The sequence below is a fragment of the Vipera berus genome (assembly GCF_964194415.1).
Source record: "Vipera berus genome assembly, chromosome: 2".
Classification (NCBI taxonomy): Eukaryota; Metazoa; Chordata; class Lepidosauria; order Squamata; family Viperidae; genus Vipera; species Vipera berus.
Window position 1 is genome coordinate 168,747,507 of NC_138203.1, and position 27,917 is coordinate 168,775,423.

General features: G+C 44.8%; 1 protein-coding gene across 1 annotated transcript; it reads right to left on the minus strand.

Moving 5' to 3' along the window:
- Window positions 1–4,999: 4,999 nt before the first annotated feature.
- On the minus strand, window positions 5,000–26,623 carry USH1G (USH1 protein network component sans; the record flags this gene model as incomplete). The annotated part of the gene is made up of 3 exons (XM_081321150.1): window positions 5,000–5,077; window positions 6,652–7,893; window positions 26,460–26,623. 3 exons carry the CDS (start codon window positions 26,621–26,623, stop codon window positions 5,074–5,076), a joined length of 1,410 nt encoding a protein of 469 aa, XP_081177276.1. The 3' UTR covers window positions 5,000–5,073.
- Window positions 26,624–27,917: the final 1,294 nt, after the last annotated feature.

The following is a 27,917-nucleotide window of genomic DNA, read 5'->3' on the forward strand; positions in this document are numbered from 1 at the left end:
GCCAGGGCCAAGGCAGTGGGGGCCGTTCCTTCACTGTTTCCAGGATGGCTTCGCGGGCCGCATGAAACCACTTCACGGGCCGGATCTGCCCCCCGGGCCTTGTGTTTGACATGTCTGCTCTGGACCATCAGAACAATATCAACAGCAGCAATTTTGACATAGCAAAGCTATGTCAAAAAACATGGGACACCAATGAGTGGCTGAAAGACTGAGAATGATCAGGGTTCATCCCAATCTCAAAGAAGAATGGCTACTGCAAATGTGCCTCTATTACCCCGGTTTGTATGCCGACAAAATTTGGTTGAACATCCTATAACAATCTAGGGTCCAACCTTGGAAAAAGAACTTGCTTGATGTACAATACAGTCTGGTTTTAGAAGAAGAAAGAGAAAGTGCCTTGCAAATGTTCACTGGATCATGGAATAATCATATTCAAATTATACCATAGCAAAGTTTTAACTGCACTGAACATGACAAATTATGGAAGTACCCAAGGGAAATGCACATTCCAGGACACTTAAATTCACCCTCTGTCAAATATCTTATGGAGATGCAGACTAGTTCAAGATTGGAAAAGGTGTATAGCAGGACTGCATTTAAGCACTTTTCTATTCAGTGACAATTCAGATTAATTGGAAATTGAAATAAAAATCGGCAGCAGAATCATTAACAGTTTAAGATGGCACCACTCTGTTGGCAGAAAACAAAAAGATATAAAAGTCCTTATCTTAAAAGTCAAGGTAGAAACTGGGGAAAAAATGGATCGCATCTAAACGATGGTGTTATTAAGATAAAAACTGACAATGAAGAAACTGAATCAGTTCGACACACACATACATACACCATTTGGTACATTTGGTGAAGTGTCCATAGGCAAGTAAAATTATAAACACTGAGTGTGGACGAGTATTACCGTATTTTCCGGTGTATAAGATGACTGGGCATATAAGACGACCCCCCAACTTTTGAGATGATTTTCAAGATTTTTTGTCTTATACGCCGGAAAATCAGCGAGCCCGGGAAGGCACGCCCTCCCCTCTCACTGTGGAGGAAGCAGGGCAGGCTGGCATCTGGCGGGAGCCGGCAGGGCAGTCCTGCGCACGCGCGTGCTCCCCAGCTGTTAAGGAGCACTTCTTAGCAGCCGAGCAGTGCGCACGTGTGCAGGACTGCCCTGCCGGCTCCCGCCCAACGCTCTTCCCTCTTGAGGCAGCATCGCTCCCCAGCTCCTAAGGAGTCCTCGGGAATGCTGCCTCAAGAGGGAAGAGCGTCGGGTCCTGCCGGCTCCCGCCCGACGCTCTTCCCTCTTGAGGTTTTTGAAGAAAGGCGTCACTGCCTGCAGTTTCGAGCCTGAGCTCCACCGTCCAAATGAATCTCACGCAACATCCCAACAGGCCCTCCGCTTTCATTTCCGCTTCGGATAAACAAATTAAAGGGAGATTTTTTGTACGACTCTCGGTTTCAGGACAGCGACGGAAGTAGAGGCAGTGATCAATTTCCTGTGTCCAATGGACAAATCAGGACCCGGTGACGCCCAAAGAGGTGGCGCCTTCTCTTCCGTTGCAAGCTGCTCCAGGGATTCCACAGGTGGCTGCGCGTTCTGGTTAGGGAGGGCAGCTCCTCGGCTTTAGAGACGAGGTGGATCGGGTGGGGGGGGAAAGAGGAAGGGACGCTTTCGTCTTATTTTCTATCTCTCGCTCACCTCCTAGCCATGATTCGTGATATTTACAGCTGCCCGGGACATTATGTACTTGTAGGGTAAGCCTGGGGGAAGGGAATTATTGGGAGGAGCTGCGGGAAGGCGTTAGGGAGACAGTGGAGGAAGAAAGTAGCGATGATCTCTTCCCACCCTCCCCTCCCCGGTGCTAAAAGGGAATTTGGGTGTACCCGGAAAATAAAATTGTCGGCGGGATCTAGGCGGACCTTTGGAAGGAGTCTAGCTGTTGCTGGAGTCTTGTCTTCTAACCCGCTCTGTAGTGATCTTGCTGGAACAGAAGGTTTGCTTCTCCAGGAAAGCTAATCAGTATTAGAAAGTTAGCACAGGAAGCGGTAGCTTCTGTTCCTTTCACAGCCAAGAGCCGGAAAACGTTTCTTCCAAGATTTGGAATCGCAGTAGAAAAATAACTAAATTTGGAACTTTTCGGCATATGGTAAACGCCAAGAGAAATACAAACAGGTTGAATGGATTTTCGGTCTGGCCAGCAAGATCCAATGTTATGTATGCTAACTAAATCATAACCAAAGCATTAATATATATCCAATATGTGTGCACAAGACAGATAGAGATCTTAGCAGGGCCGTTATTTTACTCTTGGGTCCTGCCGGCTCCCGCCCGACGCTCTTCCCTCTTGAGGCAGCATCCCCGAGGACTCCTTAGGAGCCGGGGAGCGATGCTGCTTCAAGAGGGAAGAGCGTCGGGCGGGAGCCGGCAGGGCAGTCCTGCGCACAAGCGTGCTCCCCAGCTGCTAAGGAGTGCTCCTTAACAGCTGGGGAGCGCTTGCGTGCACAGGACTGCCCTGCCGGCTCCCGCCAGACGCCAGCCTGCCCTGCTTCCTCCACAGTGAGAGGGGAGGGCGTGCCTTCCCGGGCTCGCTGATTTTACAGCGTATAAGACGACTGGGCGTATAAGACGACCCCCCAACTTTTAAGATGATTTTCATGGGTTAAAAAGTAGTCTTATACGCCGGAAAATACGGTATTAACCATTATGTATTTCCTACACATATGCTCATAGCTAAACTATAATAGTTTGCAAAGACACCCACAGGTGAATGGTCACTTATTGTTTCTGCGTAATGATTGAGGTTAAATGGATTAGTTAAAGAGGGATTATATCTGGGCAATATGCCACCCTCCTGTCCCCTGAAGGAGGATAGCATATTTCCTCATGTTGTATATCTGTACTGTAGCACGTTCCCAAAACTATTATTCATAAACAGAAGAAACTTCTGCCTGCTTGGGTGTGTAGGTGGTTGAAAGAAATGACTTTGGCAAACAGGCAGGGCTCCTATCTGTTTGCTATTAATGTGGCACACATACATCATCATGTCTTCCAGAGATTGCATACGAGTTAAGGGTGAGGGCTTAGATCTTACATCAGGCATGCCCAGCTCATGACCCACAGACAAATTGCGACCCAGAATAAAAAAATAATTAAAAAGGAAGTTTGTCATTTGTATACATTAACTGTATCATATATTTTATATGGGGACCAAGAAGAATTTCTTCACTCAGTGCATCCCAGGCAAGCCAAAGATTAGACAACCATGTCTTACATATAACAGAACACACAACTTGTACAAGATCTATTGAAGGTCCCATTCAAAATAGGAGCCAGCACAGCAGATAGTCCTGGTGCATTGAACTTTAGCATTAACAAGGCCTAATCACCCACAAGATGAATACATTTCACCTTAAGAAATTTCCAAGGGAGAAATTCTCCCTTAGGAGAAATGTATTAAAAACCAGTTTATGATTTTAGGTAGGTAGTTCATAAGTTTAGATAATTATTTTACAATTTTAGATGGTTAACATGAAGGAATATCATCTCTGTCAGTAATCTATACTGATATCAAGGATTCTAATTTGTGAGTAGTAATAATCAAGAATTACTTTGAGCAATCTTTGTACTTGGCAAATTGATGTAACTTTTTATTTTAGCCAAAAGAGGTAGTGAGTCACAAGGCAGCCAACGCCAACCAGTTCTACCTTGCAAGTTGAGTATCGAGAGAAATGATGAGTACCGGGACAAAATTTTCACATCGAAATGCATTGAGTACCAAATTTGACAAATGTTGAAGCAGTCAAATAGCTACCATTTGAGCTACCACTGTATATGTGAAGATAAGGTTCATGCAAATAAATCTTAATTGTTTACTGCTAAATAGTGGTGGTCCAGATTTTTGCAGTCAATATATAGAAACCTTAGATAAATGGCATTAAGGTAATCCTCAACTTATGACCATAATGCCCATAAATTGTGATGGTTGTAAAGGGGGTTATCATGTGATTGACCTGATTTTCTGATATATTTTTGAAGTAGTCATTAAAGAGAATCCATTGTTTGTTATGGAGCATTTTTACCAAAATCTGGAAGTAAAGGCCAATTTTTGGCAAAAACCTCAAGAATCATGGTTTTGTTGTAAATTGCAGTCACATGATCACAGGAAGCTGCAAACAGCTGTAAAAGCAGGCTGGTTACTGAGCAACTTAAATACGGTCACCTGATGGGGGGCAGAACTTTGGAACACGTTGGGGAAATCTGTCATAAGTCGAGGAGTAGCTGTGTGCCTTAATTGTTGTCATTCCCATAAATTGTTTCTCCTCTCATGGCTTATTTTTTTATAGACCTGCAACTCTTAACTCCACAAAAACACCCCAAATTTCTACCTTGCTATGTTTCCATTAGGGACGCGGTGGCTCAGTGGGTTAGGACGCTGAGCTTGTCGATCGGAAGGTCGGCAGTTTGGCGGGTCGAATCCCGAGCGCCGCGTAACAGAGTGAGCGCCTGTTACTCGTCCCAGCTTCTGCCAACCTAGCAGTTCGAAAGCACGTAAAAATGCAAGTAGAAAAATAGGGACCACTCTGGTGGGAAGGTAACAGCGTTCCGTGCGCCTTTGGCGTCTAGTCATGCCGGCCACATGACCACGGAGACGTCCTCGGACAAGCGCTGGCTCTTCGGCTTTGAAACGGAGATGAGCACCAGCCCCTAGAGTCGGAAACGACTAGCACGAATGTGCGGGGGAACCTTTACCTTTACCTTATGTTTCTATTATTTTACTAAGCACTTAGAACATATGGAATAAGAAATCATCTTTATTAGTTCATCTTTATTTTGCACATTAGCTCTCCCGGTAGATTATATGTTTTAGTTTAATGCAATTGCGTTCCTTTCCCCCACCCCCCACTTAAAAAAAAGCTCTTTAGCACCAGACAAGCTTCTGCAGACAGTAAAGCAGAAAAAGGAAGCTGAGAAAGAATTGAGGCATTTTGTTGTGGCATTCATGTTTGCTACTGATCGGATCTCTAGGAGATCATTTCTGGCAACTTAGAAGTGGTTTTCTCCTGTGTTCATGGCTATCTGTAATGGAGAAAACAGATTTTGTTAATGAACAGTGATATTACTGTGGCATTAATAAACAGAAACTAATCACAAATGAAACAGCATAAAATGGCAGGGAGAGGAAACCGTTGTAAAATCAACAATTAATTTCACAAACTGCATTTCAGAGCTGCCCTGGTAACTTGACAGCCCTACTTTTTGTTATACCTAGCAATAAGGACAGTGATGGGATTCAGCCGGTTCGCACCAGTTCGGCAGAACCGGTAGCTAATTTTTTGTTGCCCAGGCCCAGAATGGACTTCCGGAAGCAACATCCACACAGAGAACCGGTTGTTCACATATTTGAATCCCACCACTGAATAAGGATGCTATATTGTAGGAAAACAGTGATTTGAAAATACAACCTGAGAACGAAACAAACATTTTTTTAATGAAAGACATTTGCTTTAAAGAGGAGAGAGAGATCATGCCAATAGCAAGCTTAACTGATAGCTCCTGGATTGCCAGTATTCGGTATTGGATTTACTCAGTGGGGATTGGAAACATTCCTCTTGGCAATCCCTCTAGTTTTCCAATCTGCTTAGATCTCCGTATATAAGTTTAAAGCTTTTGACAGGCTTGGTGATGATAAAGGGGTAAATAAGTGATAGTAAATCACTTCATGTGAGGTGGGCAGCTGTATAAATTTAAGAGAGAGGGAGGGAGGGAGAGAGAGAGAGAGAATAAGTAACATGGTCAGAGGAGAAAATGGAGAGCATGGGATTTACTACCAAAAATAGGTAGTAAAAAATAATAGCTGAGGCATAAAATGTGCCCCACCATGATCTTATCAGCCCCAGACAGGGATGTGCTTACTGATGGCCACTTCTCTGCAGTGTAAGTGCTGCCTCTGAGGCCTGTATGAAACTGGGCATCATAGGACTGCATGCTACTCTCACTATTGCTACTTCACACTGGAAGAGGTCTGTTAAAGTGCCACTTGCTACAGGCAGGTTCTTGTCTCCTCCTGTATCCCCTGGCATGCCTTGTCTTCCTGACAGGGCTATTGCCCACTGGTCTCTTCTCAATTATGCAATTCAAGATCAGTCCCCACTATTGTGAATGCAAGAGTGTGGTGGGTCTCCTTGCCAAGACTGGTCATTCATTAAGCACCTAAAAGGCTCCATAGAAGCCAGTGCACCCCTTCAACTCAAAAGGATTGCCCATTTAGAAAGATAACCAATATATTTCCAACATGTTTAATGAGGAAAATAGGATAATACTAATTAGGGACGATAAGAATTCGGAACTAAGAAAGCTGCAGAATATTACATTACATTAATATAGCGAGCATCTCTAGTTCTTATTTATTCATCTCATAGCTACTGAAACATTTATACGGACCCCTTTTTTATCATTCAAAGTCTATCAGTTAGGTTGGCAAGTTCCCATCAGGTTTTAGGCAGAATTTCTTCTAACAACACCATGATCAACTAAAACATTCCCTGCTTAGGTGAGGAGTATGTAACAAGTACCCTGCTAAGTTATGCGCATCGTATGTTGAAGACCTGAGGGCACCCACAAGTATGAAGTGGAGCAGTTCTATTGCTTACAGATCTGTGTCTTCTATGACATCAGGGTTGTCCAAAGTCTGTTTCCTTCTTTGAACAGCATCCAGAATCTTTTTCCTGGGCCCCAGCGGAATGTTGATACTTTTCAGATCATTGTCTGAACACAACATCAGAGCTTCCAGATCTATCTTCTCCTTCTTAAGGATAGAAATAAACTCAAACATATTCAAAGAAGCCAGGAAGGTCTCCAGAGGGCTAGTGTCGGGTTCGATATCATCATCCAGACCCAGTTCCACTTCATCCCAGGGCAAGTCCTCCAGATTCCTCTCCTGCAGGCTGTTGGCACTGCCGATACTGTCGTTAAGACTTGGCGAGCGTTGAAGGCGGCTGTGAAGCTTAACACTCATCCTGTCTGTATTGCCTTCCCCCAAAATACTGGGATCACTTTGACCAATCCCAAATAGACCGCTACTGACATAGTTCCTCCGGAAAACCATGGTACCAAGTCCAGGCCGATTGAATAAAGAGTCATGGCCAGAATCAGTACTGACCTCAGAATGGGCGGAGTCCATGTGCAAACCTGGGTCACTTATGGCACGGGAGACGGTATCTTCGTCAGACAGAAACATATCTCTAACATTTCGCCGGGTCCATTCCTTTGGGCTAATATAGGTGCCTTGTTTCACAAACATGACATCGTTGCCCAGCTGTAAGCCAGACAAGGACCTCACGCTTTTCCTCCCATCCTCATAAATCTTGAATGTCCCATCCACCTGTTTCTTTTTCTCCAGTTTTTTCTGGATTTTTGTCTTGCCCTTGGCTGTGCCCTGTATGGTGGCCTGAGAGTACGGCAAGGAATTCATCATGGACATGTGTGGCAGTCTCCTGCTCAGTGTGCTACTGGAGTAGCTGGAGAAACTCATCGTGTCCGAGCGGTCAGACATCTCTTTCTTGTATCGCTTCTCCATCCTTTCGTGGTGTTTCTTCTGCATCTTTAAACAGTCCTTAATGCGTTTCTCTGCATCTTTAAAGGCTTTGTCCTTCAACTTGCTCACCAGCTTAGGGTTGAGGCTGCTTTGCTTAGCAGCAATGGAGTCCAAGTAACGCACACACTCCATGTGACCCTTCATGGCGGCCATGTCCAACGGTGTGTGGTAGTCATTGTCCAGACACCAGATATTGGCCCCAAAAGACACCAGGAAGGAGAGGCAATTCAGGTGGCCATTGGCTGCTGCCAGATGAAGAGGTGTGTTCCCCCAGATATCACATTTGTCTGGATCGCCCCTAAAATGGTGTGAGAAACAGAGAGTAAGTTCTCAAAGTGGTCTGCAGTCTCATTTTGTAGATATTCTTTTAGACTTACAGAAAATACCGAAAACAACTTTCCATAAGTTGGTTACTTTCCCGTTGTATGAACTTCAATTCCCATTCTCAACAATGGTTATGGTGGTTGGAGAATTCTGGGAGTTAAAGTCCATAGCTGTGGAGAGCACCCAGTTTGGAGAATGCTGGCCTTTCCCTGCTTTGTGCCTTCTGAGTGCATTAGGAGATCAAGTCTCAGAACATTTAACCAGCTGCCATCCTGGCTGAGAATTCTGAGTTTTTGTCCCATCTAAAGGGCATGTTGAGGAAGGCTAACAAATACAGATAATTTACATTATTGTTATTCATTGGTACTGCTTTATCATGTTTATGCTGTTAAACTATTAAAGAGTATTTTTCAAGCATTTTTTGAAGAAGGAAAGCCCAGCTTTAAGTGGTGCCCAACAGTAATATTTGTAACATGCCTTTTATAAGCTGGGAAGTATATACCGTATGTGTGAAAAGAGAAATACCTTATGCATTTCACATTTAAATAGACAATTGAGCACATGTAGCATACATATCAAGCCTCGTGCACTGCAAAAATAATACTTGGCAACTTTTACATTTAGTTCATTTGTTTTACTGTATATTCTGCTCATTCAGAAGCTTACGCAACATACTTGGCCCACTTCCAATTCCCTATCTTATGCTTTCTCACTAAGATGAGAGAGATTAGCTCCGGGGTTTCCTTCAACCTTAAATTAAACATCTTTTCTACACAGCCTGCCTGAAGAGATTGCTCTGCGGGTAAAATAGGAAAGAAAAAACAACTTAGATGCTTTTGTAGAAAAACATGGCAATAGTAGAGTCAGAGTAGGGCTTTTGCAATACTTCTTAGCCTCTTTGAAATTTATAGGACAAGACAGGAGGCATATTCCTCTTTCTTAGTGTGGATATTTGGGCAGCTTCCCAACGTTAACCAGTGCTAAAGGGACTGTGACATGGATTTTGACACAAATCTTGACATCTCAAAACACATCCGTGACATTTCTCACTCATTTCGATAATGTGGGGAATGCAAAGACTCACAAGAAGGGAAGTTGCCAGACAAGAGATTGTGGGAGCAGAGTTTCTTTTGGTTGGTGGTTTCCCTGCTGAACAGACCCAGTTAGGGCCTGCCAACAAGTTCATTTGAGCTACTTGCTTAGCCCACCCTCTCTCCCTTGCCTTGATACTGACCTATCAGTAGTGGGAAATTGAGGGAAAATATCAATATTTGATGAATTGCAGACAAGGAATAAATTATTGATGGTATGTGGTTAAAGAGACAGTGAAACTGAAAATGCCAGAGCTAAGCTTTGGGTACAAGGCACACAAGGCTTTAATGTTCTGAACAAATGCCTGTGTATTAGAGTGAGCATACATGTCTCTGTGCAAGAAGAAAAAAAGGACAAGATCATAGTCATTTTTCTCCTCTTCCCTTTTCCTGTTGCACTGCAACCCCTAGTATATTTCCTAGAAATATAAATACATTGTACCACATTTATCCCAAATAATGCTGGGCAGAAAAATCTTGTCCATGTTTTTTTCCCCCAATACTTCGCTGCTTAGTTTGAGAATATTTTGATAAAATCTTCCTACGTGAGGTACTAGGCTGCTAAGGTGTGCATGCAAGATAGACTTGCTGTAGATTATTATCTTCCATTAATCTGCAACTTCCGTGATTTTCCAGCCATCAATTAACTCTCTAGGGAAAGTCATGATGGAATTCCTCCAATGGTGTTTTTTTTTCCAGAAGCAAAGGTGGTTAAAGGAAGTTGCAAACTTCTGCAGGAAAAGTAACTACACCAGCCCCCACATCATAACAATAAGCACCACAAAGCATGAAAGCATTGTAAGAATGAGATTGAAAAAAAATAGAAGCTCCTTTTGAGGAAAAGACAACTTTTATTGATTTTGGTGGCATTGATCTTTATAGTGCTGTTCTTTACTGTAGAAGGGGGGAAAAGCATCAAAAAGTATGGTTCCTCTGCAGCCTGCAGCATACCATATTAAGTATATTATGTCGTGATGGTCCTTTGAACTTGGGATTCACTATTATTAAGCAGGAAAATTATAAGCCATATGGCCATTTAATTCATGCATCACTATTAACTCACTAAGTGAGATCATCTGTGCAGAGGGACAAAAATGAGTTTACCATAGTCAGTGAGGCACAGGGCAGTTGTTTAGTTGACGATAAGCACTGACCTCTGGACCTGTGTGTTCAAATATCCTATGAGGAACTTTAGAGCGGAGGTCCCCAACCTTTTGGGCACCAGGGACCGGTTCCGTGGAGAAAAGTTTTTCCACAGACAGGAGAGTGCGTGCCTGCATCCCACAGATGGGGCTTTGCTTGTTTGTGTGGGCTGGTTGCTGGCATGCCACGGCCCACTACTGGTCCAGGGACCGGGGGCTGGGGACCCCTGCTTTAGAGTCATATGATAGGCAATAAATGCAAAAAAAGTAAAAAAAGAAACATATATTTGTGCCACGTGCCTCGAGCGATAGTGTTTGGATGCTGATTTTGTTTACCTCTTAATTCTAATTAATTCTTAAACTTGCCACCCTCAAAATGCTAAGAATAGGCTGGGAATAACCAGAGCCAATTAGTGTACCCACATGCAAAAGAGGAGGAAATGGAGAAACTAACATTCAGTCAGTGCCCCATACCTTGAACTATGACAGCTCCTGAAGTTGGGAAAAACCTGTCAAATTGCTAACCAACTGCCACATCTACTGACTTCTGTATATGCTGCATGCATTTACCAACATACTGTTTGTTTTTGTTTTGTTTTTTAAAAAAAAGTCTGATGCGAGAACTAAGGAACAGCTGCCTGCCATAAAGACATCATTTTTCCTAAGTCAGAAATTCCCACTAAATCTGAGGTGATGGCATGGCCCCATTCTTCTGCAGTTAGATGCTTTTCCCAGCAGCTAAAAACATGGTAATTGTAATTACTATACAGTATCTATGTTTATGGAATAAGTGAAGAGACGGTCATTTAAATCCAGAGGGGGAGAATAAAGTACTTTATCTTCAGCAAGGAATAAGTGAGACAGCAGGCTCAAGAACAACGAGTTTATTGTAGTGCGGAACCGGGCGCTTGACAGGTTTTCTGCGCCGCTATTTATACTCCAGCTGGCACCCTGGGGACCAATCAGAAACTTGCCGGTTTCCCGCGGATTGCGAGGTCCAATCTGCGGCGGCTGGTTTAGACAGCCGGAGCTGCAACATTAGCCGCGCTTGCTCAGTCGCCGCAGTTTGACAGTTGACAGCTGTCACACTGCTGCGCCTGCGTGAAGCTAAGGCAGCTTTGACAGCTGTCAAAGCTGCCGTGTATTCCGGCCGGTTTACCTCATAACTAGAGAACGTATTAACCCAAACACATAAATATGTAACACCCCTTACCCCACCCCTGAACTGGTGGGATAAACACCCCAATCCCTGTGTTATTTCTTAAGCCCCCATTCGTAATCTTTTAAGTAGGCTGGGGGTTTCTTGGCTCTCTCGGAACGACGGGGGGGTGTTGCTGCATTCGCTTCTGTCCCTCTTGGATCTGGATGTACGGATGCTTGCGTGGGGTCTGATTCTGGGAGTTCGTTGTTGGTTGTGTTGGGCTATGGGATTGTTATGGGATTGTGTTGGGCTATGGGATTGTTGTTAGTTCCGGGGTTGAAGTTAGGTCTTAAAATTGACCTGCTGTCCCTTCCCCCTACGTTTTGCGCACAGCGTTGCCGTAATTGGTCGATGTGGCGGCACAAACGGTTATTGTCGTCAGTGTCCACCGTATATGATAATGGCCCGGTTTGTTCTGTTATAACCCCTGGAGTCCATTTGTGCCCCTCCCCGTAGTTTCTTGTCCAGACGAGCTGCCCCTTCTGAAAAGTTCTTTGAAGCAGGGGCGGTTCTGGTTCAGCCGATGTCCTGTCCGGGTGCAGTCTATCCAGTCTTGTAGTCAGGCGTCTCCCCCAACGCAGTTCAGCTGGTGACTTGCCTGTTGTTGTGCAGGGGGTGGTATGCTGGGCCAGCAGGTATTGGGCCAACCTGCGGTGCCAATTTCCCGCAATAATTTTCCGTAGTGCATCTTTCGTTGTCTTAACCATAACCTCAGCCAAGCCATTCGTTGAGGGGTGGAAGGGAGCCGAAGTGACGTGCCTAATAGAGTTCTCCGTTGTGAAAGTCTGAAATTCACGGGAAGTAAACTGGGGTCCGTTATCTGAAACTAATACGTCTGGAAGGCCGTGTGTGGCGAAAAGTCCTCTAAGTACTTGGATTGTCGCTGCTGTGGTCATACTAGTGACAGGCGCGACCTCCAGCCACTTGGAATGGCTATCTACGGCAATTAGGAATACCTGCCCTTGGAAGGGTCCAGCGAAATCTAAGTGTACTCGGGACCATGGATTGTTGGTTGCTTCCCATTTGTGTACTGGGGCGTGCGGGTGTGCTGGTCTGGTCACTTGGCAGGGGTAGCATCCGGCCACATGTGACTCTATATCTTTGTCTATACCAGGCCACCAGACATAGCTTCTAGCCAATGCCTTCATTTTTACCGTTCCCAGGTGACCCTCATGCAGAGTGTTAAGCACCTTGGGTCTGTGTACATCAGGGACAATGACTCTATTTCCCCATAGAATGCAACCCCTATGAGATGATAGTTCTAGTCTCCTTGAGAAGTAAGGCTGGAATTCAGGCCCGGGGGATGTGGATTGCCAGCCGGAGGTGACCCAGGCCAGTATTCTGCTAGTGATTTTGTCCGTGGCAGTGGCGGTGGCTATTTCCTTAGCGGATAGAGGGCATTCAGGTAATTCTAGAATTGCTAGGATGTTGCTAGCTGGGGCGGGGTCAGGGTCCATGTTCGGAAGGGGGAGTCTACTTAGCCCATCGGCGTATCCCATTTCTTTGCCCGGCTTGTGAACCAATTTATTTATTTATTTTATTTATTTTATTACATTTATATACCGCCCTTTCCCGAAGGACTCAGGGCGGTTTACAGGGTGATTAAAAAACCAAGATACAAAAGTTAAAAACAAATTTTAAAAAATTATATTTGTCCCTGCATAAATAAGACCCCAGTTAAAATAAGATTAATCCTCAGCCTGGGCCAGAGAGCTCGAAGAGCCAGGTCTTCAGGCCCCGGCAGAATGAATTTGAAGGAATAAGCAGATAAAAAGTTAGACCATCGCAGTATGCGAGGCGACAGAATTTGTGGTGTCAGCTTGTCTGACGTAAAAATACCTAACAAGGGCTTGTGGTCCGTATAGATTGTAAATTGCCGTCCGTATAGGTAGTCGTGAAACTTTTTCACGCCGGCCACAATCGCTAATGCTTCTCTATCGATCTGCACATAATTGCGCTCTGGTTTGGACAGAGTTCTGGAGTAAAAAGTGATTGGCCTTTGCCCCCTGTTCTCAGTCAAGTGACTCAGAACAGCCCCGATCCCATAAGGAGAAGCATCACAAGCGATGCACAGGGGAAGCTCTTCCCGGAATAGTGTTAAACTGCCTTTGTTTGTGAGTAGGCTTTTAAGATTTTGGAAACTGGAGTCATGTTGGGGGGACCAGGACCAGGGGGTTCCCTTGTCCAGAGGTCTATGAAGGGGTTCTGCTATGGTAGCCTTATGCGGTAGGAAAGAGTGATAAAAATTAAGCAACCCCAAAAAGGCTTGTAATTCTTGTTTGTTTTTGGGGATGGGGGCGGCTTTAATAGCTTTGATTTTTGAGTCAGTGGGGTGAATTCCCTGGGAGTCTATCTTATATCCCAGGAATTCTGTGGAAGGGACCCCTATAGAGCATTTTTCTTTTTTCAATTTGAGTCCGGCTGTCCTGAATCTAGTTAGGACCTCCCGCAGTCTGTCAGCCAGGTCTGCCTCTGATTCGCCTGCGATTAATATGTCATCGAAGTAAGGGCAGACCCCGGGGATTCCCTTAAGGGTTTTTTCCATAATTTCTTGGAAGATCCCTGGGGCTGCCGAAATACTGAACTGTAGGCGTTTAACTTTAAAAGCCCCGCAGTGGGTCACAATCGTTTGCACATCTGCAGTCTCTTGGGTGACAGGTAGTTGCAAATACGCTTGCGCCAAATCCAGTTTAGCGAAGATGGCGCCGGATCGTATGGCAGCGAGGACGTCTTTCACCGCGGGGACTGGGTAAGCGTGCGAATTCAACGCTCGGTTCAGGGTGGCCTTATAGTTGGTGCAAATTCTTATTTGGCCGTTGGGCTTGACAGGGGTTACGATAGGGGTTTCCCAAGTGCCACCCTCCACTGGTTCTAGGACCCCTAGGCTTACTAGGCGATCCAGTTCGTTCTCAATTTTGCTTTTGAGTGCGAACGGGACTCTCCTAGCCTTAATTCTTATTGGTAATACCTTGGGGTTTAGTTTTAGGGATACGGGGCCCTGTGTACACTCCGAGTGAGCCATCGAAGACGTCTGCAAATTGATTGCAGACGGCCTCGAGGCTCGCCACCTGGGTCGCATTAACTCCAGTTAAGGCTATTCCCAAGGCCTCGAACCAGTCGAGGCCTATTTGGCTAGTACGGGGACCCTGGGTTACCAGGACTGTTAAGGGTCCCTTGAATTCTTTGAATTCTACCCAGATTCTGGCCTTTCCCTTAAGTGGGATGGGTGCCTTTTGAAAATCGGCTAGGTGCACTTGGGTAGGACGTAAGGGGATTTGCTGCTTGCTGAGGCGGCAAATCTCACAGAAGGTTTTAAACGAAATGAGGGAGACCGAAGACCCTGAGTCTACCTCCATTTCACATGGGACCCTCTGAAGCTGTACTAAGATTCTAATCTTAGGTTTTAAAATTAGATGGACCGCCCGTGACCCCTCGTTTCTGGCTACGGTGTGCACTAGGGACCTGGGGGGCTTAACTCTGTTGGCTGCGGGAGGTCTCATACCTGCGGACATCACTTCTAGTTCATGCAGGTTCTCCAGGTTCTGGCTTCTGCAAACGGCTTTGAGCTGTCCGGTTTTGCCACAGCCGTGGCATTTGGAACTACGGAAACGGCAGGTGGCCCTGGGGTGACTTCCCCCACAGCTGGCGCATCTCGTCGGTTTTCCTTGGGAATTGCCCCTCGGGAAGTTGGAATTTTTGCCGGTCGCTTGGTTGCTAGGAGGTCCTCCGTGGCTGTCACGGCGGGTTTGGAGCCTTTCGAACCTCCGTTGGACCACGTCCACATCCGTTAGGATGTCGTTTTCCCCGTTGTCGCTGAGGGTTAAGTCCTCTTGATGTACGGACCCGAATGGCCCGTTGCCTGGTTGGCCAGTTGATTCTTGGTGGCTTTCTTCATAAGCCAAGATTTTCCTGGAGGCCTCGGTTAGGTTTAAGGATGGCTTTGCGACTAGCTTCTTCCGAAGTTGTTCATCTTTGAGTCCGATGACCACCTGGTCATGGATGCAGTCTTCCAGGTCAGGGAATCAGCACCTCCTTGCGGCATGCCTGACCCCTGCTATGAAATCTGTGGCGGACTCGCCCGGAAGTTGGCATCGCTGTGCGAAGTTTACGCGCCAGAAGAGTTCCGATTTTGCGGGCATAAAATGCTTACTGAGCCCTTCCATGAGTTCTGCATAAAAAACTGAGGCGATGGGATCCGGGCTGAACAGTCCGATGGCCACGTCGTAAACGGCTGGCCCGCTTAGGCAAAGGAGTGCCGCTGCCTTGGACCGATCGTCTGCGATTTTGTTGATGAGCAGGAATCCTTCGACCTGGCCCCAGTGTGATTCCCAACATTCTGGGTGCCGGATATCGAACTCGCAGATATGCCAAAGGTTAGCCATGCTGTCTTGATGAAGGGAACTGCTACGCAGCGTTTTGAGTGAAGTGAAACTTCCGGCTCAGTGACTTCAGCCGTGACTAGCTCTGAACCGTAGAAGAGATTCTCTTTCCATAGCTAGTGACTTCAGCTTAGTGTAGCAGGAATCCCATCCTCGTCGCCAGTACTTTATCTTCAGCAAGGAATAGGCGAGACAGCAGGCTCAAGAACAGCCAGTTTATTGTAGTGCGGAACCGGGCGCTTGACAGGTTTTCTGCGCCGCTATTTATACTCCAGCTGGCACGCTGGGGACCAATCAGAAACTTGCCGGTTTCCCGCGGATTGCGAGGTCCAACCTGCGGTGGCAGGTTTAGACAGCCGGAGCTGCAACATTAGCCACGCTTGCTCAGTCGCCGCAGTTTGACAGTTGACAGCTGTCAGACTGCTGCGCCTGCGTGAAGCTAAGGCAGCTTTGACAGCTGTCAAAGCTGCCATGTATTCTGGCCAGTTTACCTCATAACTAGAGAACGTATTAACCCAAACACATAAATACATTACATAAAGGTTAGGGTATATAAATATATTGTACCCTATAAATAGCTATGTGCTCCTGGCCTAAGTCAGCCAAGAAATTCAAGCTGAGAATTTTTATACAGTAGATTGACAAACTGAGCAGAAAGTAACTAGATGAGTTCAGGTGGTAGGACTAATCTAGGCTTCACAGTAACCCTCTCTCTGAACCTGTGTTCTGTACCAGCCTGCTACCGGCCCTGCAGAAAAAGCAGGGACAACCCCTTTACAAACGGCAAGAGGCTGGAATTATGCCTGCCAAATTTATTCACATAAAACAGAGCAAGACAAGACACCAACCATAAAACACGAGCTAAGAAGCAGGAACAATCCAAGCGGTTGCCTTCAGCAAACCAGCCCTCCCACACATTCCCCTTAAATACAGTTCAGGGCGTGGCCTCTCTGTGCCTCCTTCTGAGGTGCCCCATTGCCTTCCTCTGTTTACTCCTGACTGACTGCCTCCTGCGTCGGGCGTCCTTGAACAGGGCCAGCTGTGGGTCATCTTCATCCACGCTGTCAGGCTCACACAGCTGGGTCTGCATCATGACCAGATGAGAGGGGCCTTGCTGGGGGCTCTCATCAAGCTGTCCAATCCCCTCAGCAAGCTCTTCAACACCCCCCTCCTCCTCCTCTAAGTCGTCCGACCCAACTGCCGAACCCACAGGCTGACCCTGAATCACAACAACCTGCTCTGAAATCTTATAGAGCAGACATGTCAAACACAAGGCCCGGGGGCCGGATCCAGCCTGTGAAGTGGTTTCATGCGGCCCGCAAAGCCATCCTGGAAACAGTGAGGGAATGGCCCCCACTCCCTTGGCCCTGGCCCAGAGACCCTCCTCCTGCCAGAGACCCTCAGATCTGTCCCACTCCTGCCCAGGCCCCCATAGGCACCCTTGATGTGAATGATGTGGAGATGGCCACGCCCACCCAGTAGGCCATACACACTTTAGCCATGCCAACCCAGTAGGCCACGCCCACCCAGGCCACATCCACCCGGCCCCCTGAGGGCAACCGCAATGCTGATGCGGCCCTCAATGAAATTGAGTTTGACACCCCTGTTATAGAGGGCTCTGGAGGCAGGATGAGAGAATGGGAAAACAGCCCCACCCAACCCCTTTGGACTCCAGCTGCTAAAAGAGAATAACACAGAAATACAGTGGTGGGCTGCCAGTGCCTCTGCTGCAGAAATGCTGCATTTGGAGAGCCCCTTTCTTGCTCTGCATTGTATTACTTATTATTTAACTCTATTAAGTTGTGCAGTCAAATATCACACACTAAAAAAAGATTACACCGACAATGCCATTCGATATTACAAGTGTAGCATACATGTGGACACCCTCTCCTATTTTATGGGACTATAAACTCTCTCCTCCCCCATATTCCTTGCTACTGACCAGAGTGATCAGGACCAGAATGACAGAGTTGGAAGGGACTTTGAAGGTCTTCTAGTCCAACCCCCTGCTCAAGCAGCAGGCCCTATACCAGGGGTAGGCAACCTTGGCTCTTTTACGACTCGTGGACTTCAACTCCCAGAATTCCTCAGCCAGCCGGCTCAGGAATTCTGGGAGTTGAAGTCCAAGAGTCATAAAAGAGCCAAGGTTGCCTACCCCTGCCCTATACCATTTCAGATCAGGGTTACCAGGAGTTATAGTGCACTGATCTCCCCACCTTGTGCTTGGTAATCCACTCAGGGTTATCCAGACAACTGTAGCATTTATGCCAGAAAACCCAAAAGGCAACATATGTAAATAGTTAAAGGTATTTGCTACTCTTTAATAAATCTCAACATCTAACTCCCTCACTTATCTGAAAAAAAGGTTTTCTCTGCTCCTTTGAAATGTTACCAGACTATTCCTTCAGACAAAGTGACAATTCCCATCCACCCCTTTCAATATGTATATCTTTGGGGGAAATCATTCTTCAGTGAGCTCAGCAAAAAGCTAATTAATGTTTGTTACTGAATCAGAAGCTGTGACTTGGAGTGATGAAGGCGATGGCTTATTGGTTTCTTCCCACCCAAAGAATTTTCAAATGCAAGGCAACACACCATAAATGGGACAGGTTTCAGTGTTACAGGGCAGATCACAATATCATTCATTCTGACCTAGGACAAGGTTGGTATCATCCACTTACATAACCTCCATCACTGTCTGGTATAATGATATGCAGTATTTAAGCATCACCCCATGTGCGTGGGCAAGGGGAATACGGAAAACGGAGACCAAATTAGTCCCATAGGGTTAAGGGAGTGGTAGAGGAAGCAACCTTGAGATCACCTTCCCATTTATTTCAGATCCTCATTTTTAGAGAACTCTAATAGACTCAACTAGTACATCAGGTTAAGGAAAACATAATTATGTGCAATTATTACATTGCAAAACAAAGCGAAGCAGGAATCAGCAAGTATTGGGAAACAATGGGAAAATCCTGTTGTAAGAAAGTCCTGTATTACATTGGCTTACTGTACATTCCAGTCAATGAGAACATCTGTTTAATACAATAATAAAAGTATTATAGCAAGTAAGTGTATGCTACTTTGTTAAGGTCATTTCTTACCACAGATAGCATGATACAATCCAATAGGAGGAGGACAAAAGTGATACTGGTGTATAGATAATATGGCAGCCATCTTGTTTCCCAGGCAGCAGTGAAAGATAGTCATGTCATCCTGAGAAAAGATGCAGCTACTGTAAAGAGTTGCGAAGCAGTGCTATCTTCTTATCCTCACCAACCCCAAAGCATTTTCTCTAAATTATTTCTTAATTGCCACACAGTCCTAAAAAATAATAATTCTTCTATGATTTCTGTGTGTCATTGTTGCCCCTTTTCCTTCTTACACAGATAAACTTGTACTCCAAATCTATTAACACCCACTCCTATCAGTATCAGGGTGTATCCTATATCTGGATTGTCTATGCCATATTATCTATACATCAGTATCACTTTTGTCCTGTCATTCGTTTCTTCCCATCAGTATTTAATTTTCCTTTGCCAGCAATATAAACGCACCACAGGTTTCATCAGAGGTTTTTGCAACCTCCTACAAAGAGATTCAAATCCAATACATATTCTTTCCAAATTGTGTCCCATGCCAGATTTGACAGATTATATCTGAAGTATTGAATATCCCACACAAGTGAAGAGAACTCCTACTTTCATTCAGGAATAACGCAAGAGGAGCTGAAGAGCCCTCTGTCTGAGAGAGAATGAGTTTGCCAACAGAGCGGGCTGTCTTTTGTTTGTCTCATCTCCTGAAGCCCTTCCTGGCTGACCTCCACTAATCATCAGCTTTGGTATCTCCCATCACAGACACCCCACTGAAGAGGCTGTGAAAGATCTTGCCCAGCAAATGCTGACTCACCTCCCTTTTTCCAGACATCTCATTAATTCTACTCTTGTCCCTCGTTAGAACACCAGAGATGCTTTTTGTGAAACTAATGAACTAGGCAGAATCCTACCTCCCTCTAGTGCCTATGCTGGATGAAAAACAACTGTAGATAGAATATCAGAATAATAGGGTTGGAAGGGATCTTGGAGGTCTTCTAGTCCAACCCCCACTCAAGCAGGAGATCCTATACCATTCCTGACAAAATGGTTGTCCAATCTCTTCTTAAAAGCCTCCAGTAGTGAAGTACCCACAACTTCTGAAGGCAAGCCGTTCCACTGATAAATTATTTTGTTGGGAAATTTCTCCTTATTTCTAGATTGCTTCTCTCCTTGATTGGTTTCCATTCATTGGACTAAGATTTTACATACACAACCCACCCATCTGTTATGTAATGTATGGCAGGAATATTGCATCGTATTTCTTACCTGTAGGGCAAGGGCTATGAACATACAGTTCAGTCACCATGCTTAAAGCATAGAACAAGAGAGATACCAGCTGAGGCCCTGATGCACAATTCACCCATTCTTGAACCAGTAAAGAAGTCTCCCAACATAACATTTGTTGCCCTTGATGCCAATCCTTATCCTGTTTATCACTTTGCTTCAACTCACTGGTGAAGGGTGGCAAAACCTGGCATATTTTGCACATCTTGTGGCTGCCCTCAGATGGTGTCAGAGTACCAGCAAACACATTATTTCAATAATGCTAGAGCTAAGGATGACTTAAATCCATCTTGCTTATAGGGTGGGGATGAAATAGAATCAAAATCATGGGAGCAATGGCAGAAAAATGATGTTGCCAGACTATGTTTGTTAGGTTTGTTAGCTACAAGTGCAGAGATGGCCTTGGAGAAGAAATCAGATTGATAGATCCATGTGATTTTTCACTAACTCTGTGCCCACAGTACAACAGCTGCTTGATTTTGACGCAGAAAAATCCTCAGAAATTTTGCAAAGGGCAAAAGCAATAATTGAGCCCACAGCTCTCTGAATCTTACTTTCAAATTTCATCTTTGCCCACAAAGAAAATGAAACTGTTGTTAATTAAAAAGGTAAACCTTCACTGATGTTGAACTTCAATGCTTTGGCTTTTCTTAAGATAGTAAATCTTTCTCCCTCTCTCTTTCAAATTCTTTGCTTATTTCAATTAAGTTCCTGTAAATATTTCTTCTCCCCCAATAAAACACAGCCAATGAAGGAAGCTTCTTTTAAAATATCAGGACTATCTATCATTTCCTAATCAGATTCTTCGCCAAAAGGGCAGGAGCATTTTTAGTACTATATTCTTCAACAGACAGCAAGCCTTTTTTTTCAGGTCATTAAACACTAGCCAGGCGGTGAGGAAGATTCTTTGCTGGGAATATTTACTCCAGCTTGTAGGTACTAAGAGCATCTTTCTGCAGAAACCAACTTCTATGCCTTTTACCTCAGAGCAGAATTATATGGGTTTCTGAATTTCCACCTCATCCTACAGCTTTTGGCTATGTTTTTTAAACAAGAGATATGAATTCCAATAAGAAAGAAAAAATACTAGTTTACCCAGTTGTGGCACTTAAAGAGAATTCTGTTATTTGATTCAGTTCCAATACATGCATATTTAAAAACCCGGGGTTCTGAATCCAGCAAAATTCAGTAATACAAGAAATGAAAAACAAGGGACATAGGCCTGCACATCAGAGATAGTTTTCATACTTGGCAGTCAGGAGAAACATCAATTGCTTATAAGAATCTGAGATATAATATCAGTCATGAAAATATTTTTTTAAAAAATCTCATTGTGAGAACCCTTATTGTTTCCATTTATTAATATGTATCTTAATACACCCCTTCATGGATTACTGCCTTGTCGTGGCGAAGGGGCTTGCGTAATTCAATGAAGCTATGAGCTATGCCGTGCAGGGCCACCCAAGACGGACAGGTCATAGCTGAGAGTTCTGACAAAACGTGATCCACTGGAGAAGGAAATGGCAACCCACTCCAGTATCTTTGCCATGAAAACCCTATGGACAGTACCAAAAGGCAAAACGATATGACGCTGGAAGATGAGCCCCTCAGGTCGGAAGGCGTCCAATATGCTACTGGGGAAGAGCAGAGGGCTAGTACTAGTAGCGCCAGAAAGAATGAAGCGACTGGGCCAAAGCCGAAAGGACGCTCAGCTGTGGATATGTCTGGTGGTGAAAGGAAAGTCCGATGCTGTAAAGATTTTTTCTCCATAGGAACCTGGAATGTAAGATCCATGAATCAAGGAAAGCTGGACGTGGTCAAACAAGAGATGACAAGACTGAACATCGACATCTTAGGTATCAGCGAACTAAAATGGACAGGAATGGGTGAATTTAATTCAGATGACCATCAGGTATACTACTGCGGGCAAGAATCCCTCAGAAGAAATGGAGTAGCCTTCATAGTCAATAAAAGAGTAGGAAAATCAATACTGGGATACAATCCTCAAAATGACAGAATGATCTCAGTTCGAATCCAAGGCAAACCATTCAATATCACAGTAGTCCAAGTCTATGCCCCAACCACCAGTGCTGAAGAGGATGAAATTGACCGGTTCTATGAAGCCCTACAGCACCTTATAGAAGTAACACCAAAAAATGATGTCCTTATCATCATGGGGGATTGGAATGCTAAAGTAGGAAGCCAAAAGATAACTGGAATAACAGGCAAGTTTGGCCTTGGAGTACAAAATGAAGCAGGGCACAGGCTGATAGAATTTTGTCAAGAGAATACGATGGTCATAGCAAACACTCTTTTCCAACAACCCAAGAGACGGCTCTACACATGGACATCACCAGACGGTCAACACAGAAATCAGATTGACTATATGCTCTGCAGCCAAAGATGGAGAAGCTCTATACAGTCGGTAAAAACAAGACCAGGAGCTGACTGTGGCTCAGACCATGAGCTTCTCCTTGCAAAGTTTAGGCTTAAACTGAAGAAAGTAGGGAAAAGCACTAGGCCAGTCAGGTATGAATTAAATCATATCCCTGTTGAATATACAGTAGAGGTGACAAATAGATTTAAGGAATTAGATCTGATAGACAGAGTGCCTGAAGAACTATGGACAGAGGTTCGCGACATTGTACAACAGGTAGCAACCAAAACTATCCCAAAGAAAAAGAAATGCAAGAAAGCAAAATGGCTGTCTGAGGAAGCTTTGCAAATAGCTGAGGAAAGGAGGGAAGCGAAAGGCAAGGGAGAAAAACATAGATATGCCCAATTGAATGCAGAATTCCAGAGAATAGCTAGAAGAGATAAGAATGCCTTCTTAAATGAACAGTGCAAAGAAATAGAAGAAAACAATAGAATAGGGAGGACCAGAGATCTTTTCAAGAAAATTGGAGAGATGAAGGGAACGTTTAATGCAAAAATGGGCATGATAAAGGACCAAAATGGCAGGGACCTAACAGAGGCAGAAGAGATTAAGAAGAGGTGGCAAAATTACACAGAAGAACTATACAAGAATGAGCTTAACGTCCCAGATAATCACAATGATGTGGTCACTGACCTCGAGCCAGACATCCTAGAATGTGAGGTGAAGTGGGCCTTAGAAAAGCTGAGCAACAACAAAGCTAGTGGAGGTGACAGTATTCCAGCTGAGCTATTCAAAATCTTAAAAGACAGTGCAGTAAAAGTGCTACACTCAATTTGCCAGCAAATTTGGAAAACTCAACAGTGGCCACAGGATTGGAAAAGATCAGTTTACATTCCAATTCCAAAGAAAGGCAGTGCCAAAGAATGTTCAAACTATCGCACCATTGCACTCATTTCTCATGCTAGTAAAGTCATGCTTAAAATCCTACAAGCTAGACTTCAGCAGTATGTGGATCGAGAACTACCAGAAGTACAGGCAGGATTTCGAAGAGGCAGAGGAACTAGAGATCAAATTGCCAACATACGCTGGATCATGGAGAAAGCTAGGGAGTTCCAGAAAAACATCTACTTCTGCTTCATTGACTATGCTAAAGCCTTTGATTGTGTGGATCATAACAAACTGTGGCAAGTTCTTAAAGAGATGGGAGTACCAGACCATCTTATTTGTCTCTTGAGAAACCTATATGCGGGTCAAGAAGCAACAGTGAGAACTGGACACGGAACCACTGATTGGTTCAAAATTGGGAAAGGAGTCCGGCAAGGCTGTATACTGTCGCCCTGCCTATTTAACTTATATGCAGAGCACATCATGAGAAAGGCAGGGCTAGATGAATCAAAAGTTGGAATTAAGATTGCCGGAAGAAATATCAACAACCTAAGATACGCAGATGATACCACTCTAATGGCAGAAAGTGAAGAAGAACTAAAGAGCCTCTTCTTGCGGGTGAAGAAGGAGAGTGCAAAACTTGGGTTGAAACTTAACATTAAGAAAACCAAGATCATGGCAACTGGCCCTCTCAATTCCTGGCAAATAGATGGGGAAGAAATGGAGGTAGTGACAGATTTTGTTTTCCTGGGCTCCAAGATCACTGCAGATGGGGACTGTAGCCAAGAAATTAAAAGACGCTTGCTCCTGGGGAGGAAAGCCATGGCAAATCTAGACAGCACACTAAAAAGCAGAGACATCACCCTGTCAACAAAAGTGCGTATAGTCAAGGCTATGGTCTTCCCAGTTGCAATGTATGGCAGTGAAAGTTGGACCATAAGAAAGGCTGAGCGCCAAAGAATTGAGGCCTTTGAACTATGGTGCTGGAGAAGACTCCTGCGAGTCCCTTGGACTGCAAGGCGATCAAACCGGTCAGTCCTAGAGGAGATCAATCCTGACTGCTCTTTAGAAGGCCAGATCCTGAAGCTAAAACTCAAATACTTTGGCCACCTAATGAGAAGGAAGGACTCACTGGAGAAGAGCCTAATGCTGGGAAAGATCGAGGGCAATAGAAGAAGGGGACGACAGAGAATGAGGTGGCTGGATGGAGTCACTGAAGCAGTAGGCGTGAGCTTAAATGGACTCCAGAAGATGGTAGAAGACAGGAAGGCCTGGAGGAATGTTGTCCATAGGGTCGCGATGGGTCGGACACGACTTCGCAGCTAACAACAACAACAACATCTTAATACATATTAAGATACGAATTTGAAAGGCCTTGTGAAGATCTTATTTGGTCCCCTAAATCTTGGGGGCCAGTGATGCCATTGCAATATATTTTAGACATGAAAGTAGCTCAAAAAGATGCCACTACTCACTAGTTCACCTTACGCAAGCCCTGATTTATTACTTAGTTCATCTATAAAATGGGAAGAAGACCAGTTATATCAGACAGAAGTATTATAAATGACAATTGGTTATGATGACAATTGGGACTGAGATTTCTAAGCAATACAGTCATAAAATGCAACATCATGTGACCACATCACTTAGCAACAGCAGTTCTGGCAGTCCTAGTTGCTGTTGTAACCCCATAGGTCATTACATGAGAAGAGGTGGGAGTCCCAGATGAGCAGAGAGGTGCTGCAGAGTATAGGATTCCTGGAATCTTCTACTCCAGAGGTTTTCAAACTTGGCCCTTTTATGACTTGTGGACTTCAACTCCCAGAATTCCTCAACCAGTGTCCCTGGCTGAGGAATTCTAGGAGTTGAAGTCCACAAGTCATAAAAGGGCTAAGTTTGAAGACCTCTGTTCTACTCTGTAGTGGGACTTCTTGGGGAAAATGTAGAAGGAACAACTTAGAGGAGCTACATCCTCACTCACTTTGCTTGTGGGAAGCCAGCAAGGAAGGCTGCAAATGGTGATCGTGTGACTGGCTTGCTCTGAAGTTGTAATTGCAAGCCCGGCACCAAACACTCAGATCATAATCATGTGACCATGAGGATGCTGCAAAGGCCATAACTTCACAGATCGGTCATTAATCCCCCTTATTCAGTTGCTGAACAAGTGGCCATAACTTGAGGATTACTTCTACCATAACCCAGCTCTTTTACCTCTCGTAAAACTCAGCTTTTGGGCCCTACAGCTCAAGAAGAACATCCTCAGAATTCTGTTACCTTCATCAGAATTTTTCTCCTCCCTTCTCTACTCTTTCTATAATTAATATCATCACTGATTATATCATAGAAAATAACTGCCTATATCGAAACTGCCTTTGATCACAACTCTGACAATCCTAATCAGCCTACTTCCTTCAATGGATGTTGGAAAGGAGAGGCTTAAGACGCTAAATGGAGTCCTGCATTGGGCAGGGGATTGGAATAGAAGCTGTTCAAAATCCCTTCCAACCTTGACTTTCAATGATTCTATGAAATACTTCTTCAGACTGTAATGCAAATGAAGGCTCAGAACAAAACAGTTTCTTCTCCTCAGTGAAGATATGCATCTCTTCAGCCAATCCATGAACAGCAAAAAAGTGTACCAATGAGGTCACCCCATCCAGATTTTCAGTAAAACCCAGGGGTGGGTACATTGCAAAAATTTTGGGTGTGATGGAGGCCGTTCTATACCAATGTAAGCAAAACATTCAGCTGTTAAAAGTTTGGATGGAGTGAGAAAAAGAAATATTGAAGGAACTGATCCAAGTCAGAGCTTTTCTGCTTTCCAAGTGTCTTGAGACACATACTGTCAATATGTCTAGAACTTCATAGATGGGCACATCCTGAAACCCTGACTTTCCCCAAAACAACAATGAAGTCAGGGCATCTCACCTGCCACCAGGTACAAATGAAAGCTGCTCTCATCTCAGTGGCCTGCAAGGTTCAGCGGAGTTGATACCCAGAAATAAGGGACAAACTTCCCCACCACCACCAACAGCAGCAAGGCCTGGATGAAAACCAAAACAGAACAGTGCAAACACCAGACTTACCCTCTGCTAACTATCAGCCTTAAGGCATCCACGTTGCCATGGTAGGCGGCCCACAGGGTCGGGGTCATGCCATCTTCATCAGGGGAATTTAAGTCCTTCTTGGTGGCTTCCTTCAGCAGGTCCAGATAGCCATCTCTGGCTGCACGGTGGTATTGGTCATTCATGGTGTAGCCTTAAAGCCTGCCCATGTCACTAGGAGGGTGAGCGGCACAGAGGAAAGCAGCTGTCAAGAGAGGAGGGAGCTCCGTTGCCAGGATACTTGAGATTCCCTGCCCGGAGAGGACAGGAACTCCTCATATTGAAGGCATATTAATTGCCGTGGATTCCCCTGGGTCCTAAAAATTCCTGCCTTTGCCTTTGCTAGCCCCTCGCAGGAGACACTTTTCTTTGTGCCGCTTGTCTGGTGGGAATGCTTGGGAATGTGCTTTTGGAAACCTTGGCTTGAATTACCAAAGCAACAGCTGCTAAATCAAGAGTGCAGCACTTCAGAATATGGAGAATCATCCAGACTCAGGATTCAAGTTTTATTACAGAGTTACTCTGCCCCGTCCAAAGAATTCTGGCAGAGTGAGTGAAAATATTCAGAAATTATCTCCTTCTACATGGAACCTCCCCATGCTGATTCACCAGTTCCTCCATCCTTTTTTTTTCCTTTAGGGGGGATAAGTGAAAAGGAAGATATGCAATTATTACACTGTCACTTTAGACTTTACCCTTACGTGGTACCCATTGCTGGCCAGTGATTGGGTGTGATGGTGAGGGGTTGCACCCACAGGCCTTCAACTCAATGTTAGTTCCTGGTGATTGCATGGACAAGTCCCCACAGTTTCCTTGGCAAAGATGTCCAGAAGTGTTTTTCCACTGTCTCCTTCCTAAATTTCAGAAACAGGTCTCCCAATTGGTTTTGACAGTTCCCGGGTTCCTACCCTGAGGCGCCTTAACCGCTACACCAAAAGGTTAATTCTACGCCAGGCCAGGCTTATGAAGTCATTTAGAGAATGGATTCAGGTAACACTCTGGCACCCCCTACCACAGAAGTCATGAGCTCATCTCCATGAGATGCCTGGCAGGCCACCATCTTTGCACAGGGGCTACTAAAGGCAGTCTAATCCCCAGTAGCATGTCAATGCATTGATGATGGGAACAATACACATACACATATCTGCATGGAGCTATAATTTATATTTTACACGTGTGCTCAGAAATGTGAGAAGTAAATAAATGTGTGAAACACAGGTCTTTTATTGGTCACAGCTTTGTGGTGCATTCAGAATAAGACAATATAAGTCAGTAAGCCAATATAAGTCAATCTAAGCCAATATAAGTCAATCTAAAAACAAATCAGCCTGCATGAAATTCTAGCAGGAAAAATACACTACCAAGCTAAGTTTGACTCCTATTGATATAGTACATGGATGCCTCCTGCCATACACTAAAAAAATAAAAAAGGTAAAGGTA